Source organism: Coturnix japonica, chromosome 7 (assembly GCF_054131305.1).
Source record: "Coturnix japonica strain WE chromosome 7, WE-NBRP24, whole genome shotgun sequence".
NCBI classification, from domain to species: domain Eukaryota; kingdom Metazoa; phylum Chordata; class Aves; order Galliformes; family Phasianidae; genus Coturnix; species Coturnix japonica.
Window position 1 is genome coordinate 22,957,988 of NC_140669.1, and position 13,965 is coordinate 22,971,952.

At 39.3% G+C, this 13,965-nt stretch overlaps 1 protein-coding gene across 3 annotated transcripts in view; it reads left to right on the top strand.

The window, feature by feature from the left end:
* CREB1 (cAMP responsive element binding protein 1) overlaps nt 1–13,174 on the top strand; it is a 29,490-nt gene extending 16,316 nt beyond the window's left edge. For 2 of the 3 annotated variants that reach the window (XM_085553389.1, XM_085553388.1), the window contains 7 exons: nt 384–505; nt 3,930–4,076; nt 5,910–6,010; nt 6,505–6,647; nt 8,025–8,207; nt 9,006–9,160; nt 10,047–13,174. In XM_085553389.1, the coding sequence (XP_085409515.1) occupies nt 392–505; nt 3,930–4,076; nt 5,910–6,010; nt 6,505–6,647; nt 8,025–8,207; nt 9,006–9,160; nt 10,047–10,187 (984 nt within the window). In that variant the 5' untranslated portion in view covers nt 384–391 and the 3' untranslated portion in view covers nt 10,188–13,174. The remainder of the gene's footprint in view (nt 1–383; nt 506–3,929; nt 4,077–5,909; nt 6,011–6,504; nt 6,648–8,024; nt 8,208–9,005; nt 9,161–10,046) is intronic. The other variant, XM_085553390.1, reaches the window with a different exon arrangement.
* Nucleotides 13,175–13,965: the final 791 nt, after the last annotated feature.

Sequence of the window (13,965 nt, forward strand, 5' to 3'; positions counted from 1 at the left end):
AATTATGGCATATTTTCAGCTTGGCACTGAGGCTTCCTGACTAACTGTGGGTCACTGTTCCAAATTACAGAGGTAGTAGATCATCACAGTACAAATGCCCAAGCAATTATTTTAACATGATCCGAACACATTTCTTTCTGATCTCAATTTTTTGAGGAAACTGGACCAGTTTTTCAGAAACATTACACATAGGAAAATGAACCTGAGGCAGACACATAGCACGCAAAATTTTGCCTGAATGCTAATAGTTTGGCACCATTTTAATATGCAAACAAAACTAGTATGTAGTAGTGGGAATTCAGATGCAGTGATTGCTACCAGATCCACTAAGAATAATGGAATTGCATACCGACACAGACTTACGACAAATGTTGTGATTGTAGGTAACTAAATGACCATGGAATCTGGAGCAGAGAACCAGCAGAGTGGAGATGCAGCCGTTACAGAGGCAGAAACCCAACAGATGACAGTACAGGCACAACCACAGATTGCAACGTTAGCCCAGGTATAAAATAATACGCTGTAATAGTTTTACCTATTGGGTACTTTTTTTAAGAGGGATAATGTCTGCTTGTGGGCCTGAGTTAAGGTCCAATTGATACGACTGACACAGCTGCTTTGTATAGTTCCATTAATGTTTGTCTTCAGATTTCTGTAGCATTAGAAATTTTCGACTTCATGTCACTCTAGAATGTTAGTTCTGAAGAACTGTATATGTGTAAACTTTGTAATTTTAACAGAATATTTAGTATTAATTGAATTATTTCTATCATTCTTTACCACAACCATAACACTGAAAGGTTGGTTTTTTTTTTCCAAAGTATGTAATTTATTGTCTTTTTTGATACTGACCAGATTGTTTTGCTGTTGTATTTTCTGTTAGAAACTTGTCTATAACAATTAATTCTGAAAGAAACAAACTGAAAATCCAGTTAAATAATACAGAAAATACAACATCATATCAGATGGGATGAACACTGTAAACATTAGGATCAAGTAAATGGAATAACCTGGCATCTGACAGTTTGTCTTATCCTATGGGATTTCACAGAATTGTTCACCACAGAGAGAGACAGAAGTAGATCATTTATTATCCCCAAATGATTTGGAGGGGCAAGAAATTATGCAATTCCAGCTACATCTCTAATTCTGGAATCTAGTGTCATTCTTGGATGCACTGATGGCTGGCAGAAGTAACTCCATTGTGTAAAATGAATACAGAATCTCTCTTCTCTCTCCTTTAACAATTTCATTTTAAAAGTACTTGCGGTCTACAGAGAGCTAGCATGTTTTTGAGATCATGTAGTGTGGGGAATTCAATGTTTTAGTGGCGCAAGTGTTGAATTCTGTACCATTTTATAGGTGGTTAATATCTCTAAGATGTCTTTTCACCTCTCAGTAAACTCAGTACACTTCCATTCAAGTCATAGCACAGGGGTCCAAGCTGTTAAAATGCACAGGGCGCTTTTTGTTCAGTGAGCTGTAGTGTGAATTTTCAGACCACCAGCTGCCCTGCACCAGCTTGCCTCTTTGGGCAGTTTTCTCACTGTCTAACTTAGGCACAGAGTGTAGGTGGTGTGAATAACACTTCAGTGTCAACTAAGTGAAAGTCATTTATTTCTCTTGCAAAACCAGTAAGCTGCTTCCCACTTAGTACGCGTTAAGATTTCACATGGAGAAGCAAGCATGTTCTACATTTACATGCTGACATACTCACTTCCAGGTAGTTAAACCTGCAGTATGGAGTGAACTGAATATACTTCACTTGAGCAGAACTACCCCGGCGCATGAATGAGATTATTTTATTATTTTTTTTTAGCAAGAAAAGGCTATGCAGTTATTATTAAAAGCCCTGTGAAGCACAAGCCAATATGTAATAGTTTCCCCAGTTCCCCTATTGTCATTCACTGTATTATTTGCACTTTGGCTATTTCCCAAACTTTATATTCCTCATGGAGGGGACTGAACAGTCCAAACACAATTCCTTGTATGATTCTGATTGGCAGTGTTTCGTTAATATGATATTTTTAATGTGTGATGCAGCAGTGCTTGGCATTAGGGAGCGCCCTCAGAGGCTCAGGCAAGTCTAAATAAGTAATTATGTTAATTTAATCTTTCGTTGCTTCTCGTAAGGTCACCTGCTTATGAACTTGGTCTAAGTTCTGTGTTTTTAGCTAGCTCAGGGTAGTTTCTGGACTCAAAAGGAAACTCATTCCAGTTCCACAAGGTATGAGTCAGAGACATCTGCGGAAGTTGCATTCTGCTGTTGGCTTCGTGCAGCTGCAGCGTAGCCTCCAGTTGATCGGTGTTGCTGTCACTGCCCAGCACTGTTCAGTCAGATGTGCAGTATTATAAAAGGTCACTTGGTGAAGGAATATGATTTGCCAGAGGGAAGCGTGTTCACGCTAATCCCAGCCCCAATTTCTCTCCTGTGAGCTAAGTACAGCCATGTAATGCTGCAGCCATTTTCATAAAAAAGGAAAGGAAGGTAACGGCAAGCACAGACCGTGGATTAAGGAAGGACAGCTGTGGAGGAGAGATCTACATGAAATTCCCCTTAATTCTGTTGTTGAGCAAGATTTCTTTGTAAATGACGGATGTTTATGGAGATTGAGAGATGAGCTGTTGTAGCATGTTGAGAACCACATGTCCACAAGGACAGCAGAGGATTTGCAGTCTGCATGCAGCAGTTCTCCGGGATTAGGCAGGACGGCAGTAGAACCCCTTCTCCCACTGCAGCTAAATGGACTGAATTTCTTGAAAAGGCCATTACACACTGTAAAACTCCATTTGTCCAAATGTAGGTATCCAGGCACAGCCTGGCTAGTGAGTGACCCCTCACTGGCATGGCCTGCAAGTTCCTCCCAAGGGCTGTGATGGCAAGTAAGGAGCATCTCTGGGGCCCTGGCACCACTCTGCCTGCCAGGAGCCCAGGTGTGACTGCATGCACTGTGTCACCGGATGAGGGATGAGCACAACTGGGTTCTGGGGTGCCTGCCCAGCCATAGAACAGCCCCAGTGCACAGCCCTCTGCTTGCCCATTGTGGTCTATGTCACAGCAAAGAAGCAAGACTTCTCCACATGGCATGAGCAGCTCTGCTTGGGGAGCACTGTCCCTGGGGCTGCATCTTGTGCAGGGCCATGTGGCTGCACGCACAGTGCCATACTCCGTGCTGCACAGCTGGCACATCACTGTGGGCATAACTACTGCCTATAGCTCTGTGCTTTAGAAATGAGGGGGTGTGTAGGAGCTGAGACCTTAAAGTGTTGGGCCATTTTTCCTCATCTACGCAAAATAGCTCTAAGAGCAGAGTTTGTGTTGACTGGCTAGGCTGGATCAAAATGACTGCCTGCATATCTTTTGGTCCTCAGCAACCCCCTGTTTTTTTCTTTATTTAAATGATTTTCTTTATTTAAATGGACTTTGCCAGCTATTCAATATGGTTTAGTCTCTAATAAGTCTGAAAGATATGACTCTACAAATTCTAACATCTTACACCTGGCAAATAACTGTGCATTTTCCTGAGTGAGAACATAAATAGTTTCACTCCCTCCCATATGTTTCTGCCTTTGACTCAGCAGTGTTAGTAGGAGTACACCCAAAACCTAGCAGTATGTAACTGAAGTAACAGAAGGTTAATATGTTTTTATTAGGTTACTCAAAATAGAGGCAGTTGTGTTTTTCCTCAGTCTTGTCAATGGTTTTAGAGGTGATATTTTCAGCCTGCAGAAACTCTGCGTTAGATTAATTTGGAAAGTAGGTCAGATGTTGGGTATAGACAATTCAGGGTTTTTTGTATTACTCTGAAACATTTGGGTCATCTAGCTGGAGTCTAGATTGGACATAATTTGTTGGCCAGAAAGTGTTCCTGATAGTGAAATAAGATTGTGCAATAACCTAACTTTTGTTCACTGTCTCTACATTGCAGGTATCTATGCCAGCAGCTCACGCAACGTCTTCTGCACCCACGGTGACCTTAGTTCAGCTGCCCAATGGGCAGACAGTTCAAGTGCACGGCGTAATTCAGGCTGCCCAGCCATCAGTTATTCAGTCTCCACAGGTCCAGACAGTTCAGGTACTTGCTGAAGAACTTCCTAATACGTGAATTGCAACTTCTGAACGGTCCTGCCAGTTTGTTGGTTTCTAGTTGGCTCATGTCCTTGATTATGTTTTTGCTTAAATGAACTTAGAAGGAAAATCTGTACAGTATTTGCTACTCTGTGACTTTTTTTTTCTTCTGGTTTAGCCACTTCTGACTTTAATTCATCACTGAGTTTCATTTCCCTCTAGAACTTGGTTGGGGAGTTTAACAGGTTTTATCTTTCAGTATTTCTTAATTTTTTCCCTCTACTTTATTTTTGCACAATAAAAGCATAACGTAATCTGTTAATTATTAGTGAGCCTCATATTCTGGGATGAGTCTCTGCACCTTCAAGAAACATTCATATTGGTTTACAAAACACATCTGTATGTTTGTGGCCCTTAAATATACTTATCAGTCTCCTCATAAAAATAATATTTAAATTTACCAACTGAATGTTGTTTTTCTTCTGTAAAACAAGAAAGATAATGCAATGCGAATGGAGAGCTTAGAGACTTAGGAGAACAGTAATCTGAAACCTTAAAACCCATAACCATTTATTTTGTTTTTCTTTAGAGCGATTTCAAGTCCAGTGTTACTGAGCACATGAATTACTTAGGGCAGCTATACAGCATTAGACTAATACCTAGCTGGGTATTCTTTTAAAAATAATAACACATGCATATATTAAAACTAGGCCATTCTGGTAATAGTCTTTATCTACTCCTTGTCAGCTTTAATTATGAGTTCCTGGCAGTCTCTGCCCTCTTCAGCTGATGGAGTCAAAAGTTTAGAGTTTTAATCTATTGGAAGCAAGCAGTTCTCAGCTAAGTGCAAATGTTACTAGCCCAGAGGTGGAAGATAAGAGACTGACAGTGAAATCATGATGGGATTCACCTGGCTCAGTGCAAAGCGCAAATGTGTATGGAATGCTGTGGTACACAAAGCACGGTATTTCACTGTAAGCCTTGGACCTGTCCTGGCCCTCTATCTGATAAGTGAGATTTAGGCACCAGCAAGCTTTTGGATCCTTTAAGTATCTCCCCTACAGTGCTTTAAAAAAAAAAAAAAAAAAAAAAAAAAAAAAAAAAGCAGAGAGCTGTGTTTCTCACATAAGCATTTTGCTGCTCACCATAATGAGCTTTGTGTATTTGTAACATGAGTAAAGATATTTGGTAAACAGCCTCAGGAGTTTACGTATTTGGGAAGTTTTTAATATTTTTGGCACACTTTGAATGTAAAGCTATGGAACTACAGTTGTTAGGAACATTTAACTTTCCCTTATAAATCTTTTAAAGCTTTATTTTTTAGCTCCCATTTTCAGAATTGCAGCACTGCACTATTTTTTAGCATCTTCAGGCATGACGTTTTCCTGATGATTTCCCAAAAGAAAAAGCAGTCTTTGTGTAATAAATCCATACAGTGATTTACAAAGAGTTGTTTCTCAGTTTCATTATTTTGCTCTTTCTAACCTTTCTGCATCCTTTCTTAATTTACTTCTAGTTTTTCTCTCCCTAAGTCTGACTGGCTTCCTCGTTTGTTCCCTCAAAATGGATGGAAACAAGGAAGAAATCATGAAAAACAAAAACTGCTTGGGACTAATTTTTGTATTCTCTTACTGTAGTATTGAAATTCTAAGGGACAGTCTCAAGAGTAGATATCTGGTTCTGGTCATTCTTCACTGTATCTGTTACTTTTAAACAGCCTGCCCTTTCTTTTAATTGCATAGGTAGTAGTAGTGTATAATACGTGCATCATGTCAGCAGTTCCTTAAAATAAAGACATTGGAAGTGTCCTGTTAAATTTGATTACTGTTCTTATTTTCAGATCTCAACTATAGCAGAAAGTGAAGACTCACAGGAATCAGTGGACAGTGTCACAGACTCACAGAAACGGAGAGAAATCCTTTCCAGACGACCCTCCTACAGGTAAGCAGCTTACAAGCAGAAGCATTTTGCTTGGTGGATGTGTTCTTCACACTGGATGCCAAATGCTGGGATTCTGTAGTTCTAAAGTTCTTTTCAGATTTGCTGAAATCTCTCTTCTGCAGTGTCTATGGAGTAGAACATAAAGAGATAAACAGATAGGAAGAGGAAGAAAACTCAGCTGGTACACTCATTTAAAACAGAAACAAGCTGAGAATAAGCAGACTGCAAATCTGTGCAACAGTTAAGTGTTGTTGTGCTAGGTATCTTGGAGATACCTTTAATGAATAGTAAACACATAAAATACACTGAAACTTTGCAAAAAGGTAGTTTCTGTATAATCTGTAATCTGCATAAAAACAACTGTCGTTTTCTAGTATTGTTGAAATGCTAGCACTGCTGTCTCACTGTACTTCCCAGTTTTCCCAATAATTATGCATCAAAAAGATGTTTTCTCATTTTTTATTAAAATCTCTACAACACACTGTCTTTGCCAGAAAAATTTTGAATGACTTGTCCTCAGACGCCCCAGGAGTGCCAAGGATCGAAGAGGAAAAGTCTGAAGAGGAAACAGCAGCACCTGCCATTGCCACTGTTACGGTGCCAACTCCCATTTACCAAACCAGCAGTGGGCAGTACAGTATGTAGTCTGAATTTCTCAGTGGTGCTAGTAAGTGGGGATGAGAAGATGAAGAACTATTATTTGTATAACTGCGTGGGCTAGGGTAAAGCAGGAGGTAAAACTAAGATTATTTTATTTGACTGTTTGACAACCATGTCTTTTAAACACATTCCTCTTATTAATATTTGAAATGTTCAATTAACATTCTGGGATTGTTTGCCAGCTTGTGCAGCTGCTGCTTCCAGAGGCAAAATATAAGTTAAACATAATGCTGTTAGAAACTTTCTAACTTCAGGAATCAGATGAGGTAATTCAGTAGTTTCCTTTTTTGCTGGCAGACTATTAATCCAGGCTAAATCATTTCCTGGTTTATAGAAGAGCTAGTCTGCCATTGCACTTCTTAGAAAATCCTGGAATATAAGGGCTTTGGCAAGCTTATTTAAAATACATAGTAAAATAGTTTCTGTGTTTTTAGTGTTTCAGTAAAGCTAGAATTCACATGCTGCCTCATACAAATATACTCAGTATTAAGTGTTCAAGAGGAAGAAAGAACTCTCAGTTCATGTCTTTCTCTGAAAATCTCTTTAAAATGTTGTTTCTCTGTTTACTCCTTAGCCACTTTGACAGTACCCTACCTAAATACTGAAATTATGTTAATTCTGCTTTCCTACCATAACTGTAAAATAAACTGGTCATGCGGACACCTCAGACTTTGATATGTCTGTATATAAGAATACAGCGAAATTCTGTGGAAGTAGAAAGGAGAAGTGATGTCTCAGTACACCTCAGTGCACAGGATAGAGGGAGAGAAAGGAGAAAGAAAAAAAAAAAAAGCAACAAAGACTGCATGAAGGAAAGAAAAATGTGTGAAACTGGACCTGTGTGAGTGAAAACACTGCTAGGAAGGTGCTGAGGAAGTAATAGAGAAGGGGAGATACAATCAGAAGAGAAAAGTGCCAAAGCAAGAAGAAAGTGAAACACAAGATGGATAGCAGTAGCAGCAGAGGAGACTGAAGGGAGTAAAGCATGGAAGAGGCGAGGAATTTCAGATGAGAAGAAAAAGGCAAGGAAACCAACCAAGAGGAATACTAACTAATACAAAGTATTTCCCAGGGGAGGATTGTAGCTCCTCTGTGTGATATTGTTTTATCAGAGAAACTAATTTGGGTTGTGGGTTTTGTGTGTCCCCAAGATATGAGTTTCAGGAAAAATTAAAACATTACTGTCAAAGTATGGTTACTTTAAACCTACTTTAAAGCCCTGTATCTGATTTGAGGGCTTATAAGGTTCAACAGATTTTACTTGGACTAGTAGTCTTCTCTGTTTAGGTGAATTACTTTATGTTAATGAGTAAATTAATGTCTTAAATACTGTATCCCTTTTCTTTGACTGCAGTTGCTATTACACAAGGAGGAGCAATTCAGTTGTCTAACAATGGCACAGATGGAGTACAAGGTCTCCAGACGTTGACTATGACCAATGCAGCTGCAACACAACCTGGCACTACCATTTTACAATATGCACAGACCACAGATGGGCAACAGATACTTGTACCCAGCAACCAAGTTGTCGTACAAGGTGAGATGATCATTCACAGACAGTCATTCTGTATACCATTTTCTCCACATGGATCCAGCTTGCCAACCTAAAATCCTCAAATGTGACAGGAGACAGAATTAGCAGCTTTAACACAGATCAGTCTCCAAAATAATTCAAGGAAATTCTGGGCAAAGCTGTCACATTTTCTTGGAGCCTTTCTCTTCAGGTCAATACATTTATAGATATTTACTTCTTAAAACAGTATTACTTGTTTTAACATGATTTTTGTTACACATTCCACAAAAACTGGTGCTGCACTCCACTTCAGAATTCAGCCAGATGATTAACCCTAATCTGCAACAACAGTAAATTTAAAGCAAAGTTAGGAAAGAAGGTTGTTTAATATGTTCTTTCCATAAGAAAATGCTATGTTTCTATACTCTTTTTTTTCTGCCCCAGATACATAGATATGTAGTTCCTCCTTTTGCAGATAGAAATTTGGAGCAGAGCTAGAAATACTGTTTGCTGTCTTTCATTTTCTTACAACCACTAAGACTGCCAAAAAACCAGAGAAATAAGAGGAAGTTTACCAGGATAAAAAGAAGCACAGCAATATGGTAGGCATCAAGCACAAGCAAAGACTTCTTTAGCAAAATGCCTAAAACATTCTCTGTTCTTAAGCTAAGACAGTAACAGCATAGTGATGCAGATGATGGTTGTCTATCTCGCACGGTAACCCAGAATGCATGGTTAGATAGATAACTGTGCTTTTCACATCACGTTTAACAGTGCTTTTGCCAAACTGACAATATGACCCCTATGTTTTTCATCTTGCAGCTGCCTCAGGAGATGTGCAGACGTACCAGATTCGCACCGCCCCTACCAGCACCATTGCACCTGGAGTAGTCATGGCATCATCTCCAGCACTTCCAACCCAGCCAGCAGAAGAGGCCGCACGGAAGAGAGAAGTGCGTCTAATGAAGAACAGGCATGTACATTTAGATCACTTTTTTCCAAACAACTCCGCATAGAAATAGTGTTAAGCACTGAGAATCCTGATCTTTCTTAAGTCATTAAAGGTGCAAAGCAAAGAAACACACCTGCTAATGCCATGTACTGATTGTGAAACGTTAAGTAAGGGTCTCACCTTAAGTAAGTTGTCACCCTAGAAGGCAGCTTAGTAGCTCTCCTCTGAGAAGCACAACTCTTTCTTAATCCAGTTGTAGTTAATATTTGGTGACACAAGTAGCAGCCCAAAATGACACAAAATTCCTCACGTTGTTTATGGCCCACTGAAGTGCTGGAAGCGTATAAGGCTGTATTTGTAGGAAAGAGGATACTTGAGCCTTTTCAGGGCTTACAAGTTATATTTTCTTCTTTGTTTCTCATTTACAAAGCAGAATATCAACAGTTGCTTTTCATGTTGACTTACCAAGTAGATCCTAGAACAGATGCTCTTTTTTACTTTGTACTACAGTTATTACTTACCCAGGGAGAGGAAGGACTGGCTTCAAATTTATCTTCTCATTTCCCAAAACACTGGCATTATCACCATTTTATGCAGTATTTGCAATGAAAGGACACGCACTCACCTTTTGAAGCTGTTCTGCATTGCACTTAGCAATTCAGATCAGACAGGCATGCATGTTACATGTTTCTGAAGCATACTGCATTGACAAGCCATGTTGCAGGAGAACCTTCTGCAATCACGTCCACCTGCAGCAGTTAGCCTTGCGCTCACTTTGTAAGTGTTCCTTAGAGTACCTGCATGTTCTAAAAATGACAGTACCACATAAGGGTTTGATCCAAACAATTAAGTAGCCAGAGTCTGCTAGTAATAGTTCTGGATTTGAATGTCCTCTTTTGCTTTGCAGAGAGGCAGCACGTGAATGTCGCAGGAAGAAAAAGGAGTATGTGAAATGTCTAGAAAATCGAGTGGCTGTGCTTGAAAACCAAAACAAGACACTGATTGAGGAGTTGAAAGCACTTAAAGACCTTTACTGCCACAAATCAGATTAATTTTGGATTCCCATTTTCACTTGTCCAGGTGGGATGAGAGACTGGTTCTGGCTATACCCAGAAAGACAAAGTAAACTTTTTATTTTCTAAACATTTCTTTTTTTCTATGCGCAAAACTGCCTGAAGCAACTACAGATTATACTTCGTCTGTGCTTTGCATCAAACTGTGAATGTTCAAATACTTGCCTCCACTCTTCCCCCTACAAGATTATTTTCATCGTCAAATAATCTCAGCGTGAAGAACAGGCTTCTTTCTCATCTCCCATCCTCTTCAAGGAGTTAAGATGGTCACTTGGGAAGTTACTGCGAGGGGGATCCTTTCGTAATGATGTCAAGAATTTGTGCTGAGCTCTTTCCATTGCCTTAGAGACAGAACTACCCCAGCCTCTTGACCCAGAGAGCTTTGGGCCACATACGTGAAGCATGCATGCTGCAATGAAGAAGCAGTGGTTGCCAAAGTGGTTTCTCATGCTTATTTTAAGATATAAAAAATGTGTCTAGGTGGCATGCCAAATGAAAGGCACTTCACAGTCACATTCTGCGTGTGGAGCTAAAATACCTTTTTAAACTATCCCAGGAGGGGTTCTTATACATAATCTACATCACCAGTCCCTCCTGAGCTAGTGAAAACTCCATACCGCAGACACAAATGGATTGAAATAAGCTTCACTGTTCGGTTGTTGCTTCTTGAAGCGTATGTGTGCAAATGTGTTCAGCGTTCTGAAAGAGCAAAAAGAAAACATTGACCTCATACGTTACTGGTTGGCAAACAATATTTGAATGGGAAAGGAATCAGAATAAAAAAAGGTACAAGTGTGATGTTTAGTAAACAGTCACATAATAAGGCTAACACATGAACGCACTGCCTGTTTATATGCAGAACAACTAAGCAGTTGAAGCATGGCCAACTCCACGTACATACTCCCTGATGACAGTATAGTTTGTCTCATGTCCTCTTAAGCAATCATGTTATTTCTGTTTCCCTACCACTATCGTATGTAATGGAACTTATTGAATTTGATAGAAGCATTGTTCTGGTTTACTAATTATTTTTCAAATTTGGGAGATACTTTCCATGCGTAAATTAAACTGCAGTGTGGTAACTGCCAGGACAACCTCAAATATTGAAGAGGACCTCAGACACTAATATTCCAACTGGCTTCTGCTTCTCAGGGGACAATATTAATTATTTGAACTTGCCTGGGCTAAATTGATTCTTAATTTATTGAGAGGAATTCTTCATGCGGAAGGTCGGATTTATCAAGTTGTTTGTGTAAGTAGAACTACTTACCTGCCTCAGACTTTTGCAAGATCAAACTTCTTGTGTGTACTGAGGAAACACGTTTCTGGATTTACACTGTTAAAAAAATAGATCTTGTTAAAAACAATACTGTAATCAGCATTAGGACTTCATTATGTGTCAAAAAGAATCGCTCTCTGTTTCTTTCCTGGCCCCCTGGAGCCAGGATCTTCATATATTAACTTGAGTCATTTGATGGAGTAAGTTTACTGTGGGCCTCTGGTCCAACTTCTACATTTAGAGACGTATGGATAAGATTCCAGTCCATACTAATGCCTTGCCTAGCAAAGTGTTAGCTTATATTTTTTTCCCATTCACTCTATCTGTTTTTAAGATAAATTTCAAAGTTGAATTTCTGAAAGGATATATAATCAGCGTGACACTGAAAGAACATTTGCAAGACTCTTGGCAGTTGAGTCTCAAACAACTAAGCAGTATTAAAAGTTGTACTTTTCTCATTTGAGAGGGCATTCAGTTTCCAAGAGACTTTTAAAGGAGCAGGGTTAAACTTGTAGCATTATTGTTAAATCTAGAGTTATCAATAATTTCAGATTATTTGTATTTCAAATAAGTGATCATGTGTATCAGATTTTGAAAGAATTCATTTTCAAATTAAGTTTTGAGGGGGTTTATAAATGGTCTATTTTTGTCTGCCATAGAAAACTGATTTTCATGTTTTTATTTAATGGAAGATGAATTTATTACTTTAGCAATACACATTTAAAGACCCTAAATTCTCAGCCTCGCTTACCTAAAAATTGTCTGATTCTTAAAGACAGAAAACACATCATTTGTGGCAGTTTACAGTTCTTCAGAACTAACAATAGAAACGTTGGCGAGGCAGGAGTAGTTCTCATCAAATATGTAAGCTTATGATGGCTTAATTGAGCTACACAGAATGGTTCCTCCAGCTTTGAGAACTGTGTAAAAGGCCATGAGTGCCTGTGTTAAGGCTGTTTGTTTTGCAGAACCACCTGCATGCAAAAGCTCGAGGTTCTGTACTGAACCTCTGTGAGACTATCTGGGAGCTGGGGGATGCTCCTAGCTGTGGCTGTGGGCAGTCTCAGCTCAGAGCCTGGCAGCTGCATGGACCAGGAGCCCACAGTTGGACCTGGATCTGCTGCTTCTGTTACATGGCTGAACCAAATCTGTGTGGCAGTGAGAGGAGAACTGCATTGCCCATCTGTCTGTGTGTGGTCTGTGAGTAGTCTATCGTGTCATTACTGAAGATGGCAGAAGCAACATTTCACTGAGAAAAAGAATGTTATTTTAAAGTACATAGGCATCTCCAAGAATCTTCATTTATGCTGCACTGAGGATTTAAGGACTTGAATTTCTTAAACAGAAATTTTAATGATAATAATGAAAAATGCATTAGGCAGAGTACAGGTCTGACTAGGGTTACCTGTACATGCTTTACTATTAATAGTGACCCAAAAGAGAAAATAATACGATTCAGGCATTTGCTGATGTGTTACTTACCAAGCAGCGAGGTTGGGGTAATCAGCTTCTCTAAACTAAGGCCATTTGGAAACAGGACAGCAGTAGTACCGGCAGGGGGAAGGTTAGTTTTATATCTCACAGTTGTGAGTTTTCTTGAACCGATAGCCTGTTTTACCTGAGGAGAGGGTTAGAAAGGGCTAGATCCATTATGTTCATAATAAACAAGAATTGATTTGAAATATAATTTTTGTAATGTCATTATTTTGCAAAACTACAGCACCAGTCAGGCAGTTAAGATATTGTCAGAGGTGCTCTTTTAATTTAGATATTCTTGGAAAATACATATGTATAATATATGTACATATATATATATATACACACAGTATATAATCTACAGCTCTGAGAGCTTTTAAGTCAGGAATGCTGAGTATTATAGTATATGGAGGTCAGAAAAAATTTTTACTTCTGTGTGTGTCTGGGTGTGTGTGTGGGTGTGTGGATGTGTGCGAAAGCCTCCCCCTGCCCAGTGCCGCTGGGCTGCATTATTCTAGCGCTTATTACTGATTTGTTTTGTGCTGTTTCTCAGTTATCCATTTTTGAGAATTGTATTTCATTTTTCATGGCTTTTGTGAGTTGGTTTGTTTTTATCTTTTTTTTTTTTTTTGACAGAGATTTTTGAAATGATGTAAACAGTTGTTTTACAACAGCCACCGCCCCCCAGAATAACTCACTTTTGTGCTTTTTCTCTTTGGCAGCTATATATCAAAGGCAAAACAATTGGAATGGTTGTTGAGGTGTTGCTTTTTAAAGGAACCACTGGTAAGACTTCTGTTTTCGTCCTAGAGTAGCAGCAGTGCATTTGTATGTAAGCAGCAATTTCACCAGATCAGGTAGTTGCTGGCACCATTGCTTGTATCTGAAAGCACAATTGTAGCCTGTCACACTGTCAGGACTGTACAGACTCCTGTAGGTTCTGGCTCTCCTGTAGGTTGTGTTTATGTTGCAGACCACTATCTTCCCTGGTACTTTACATTG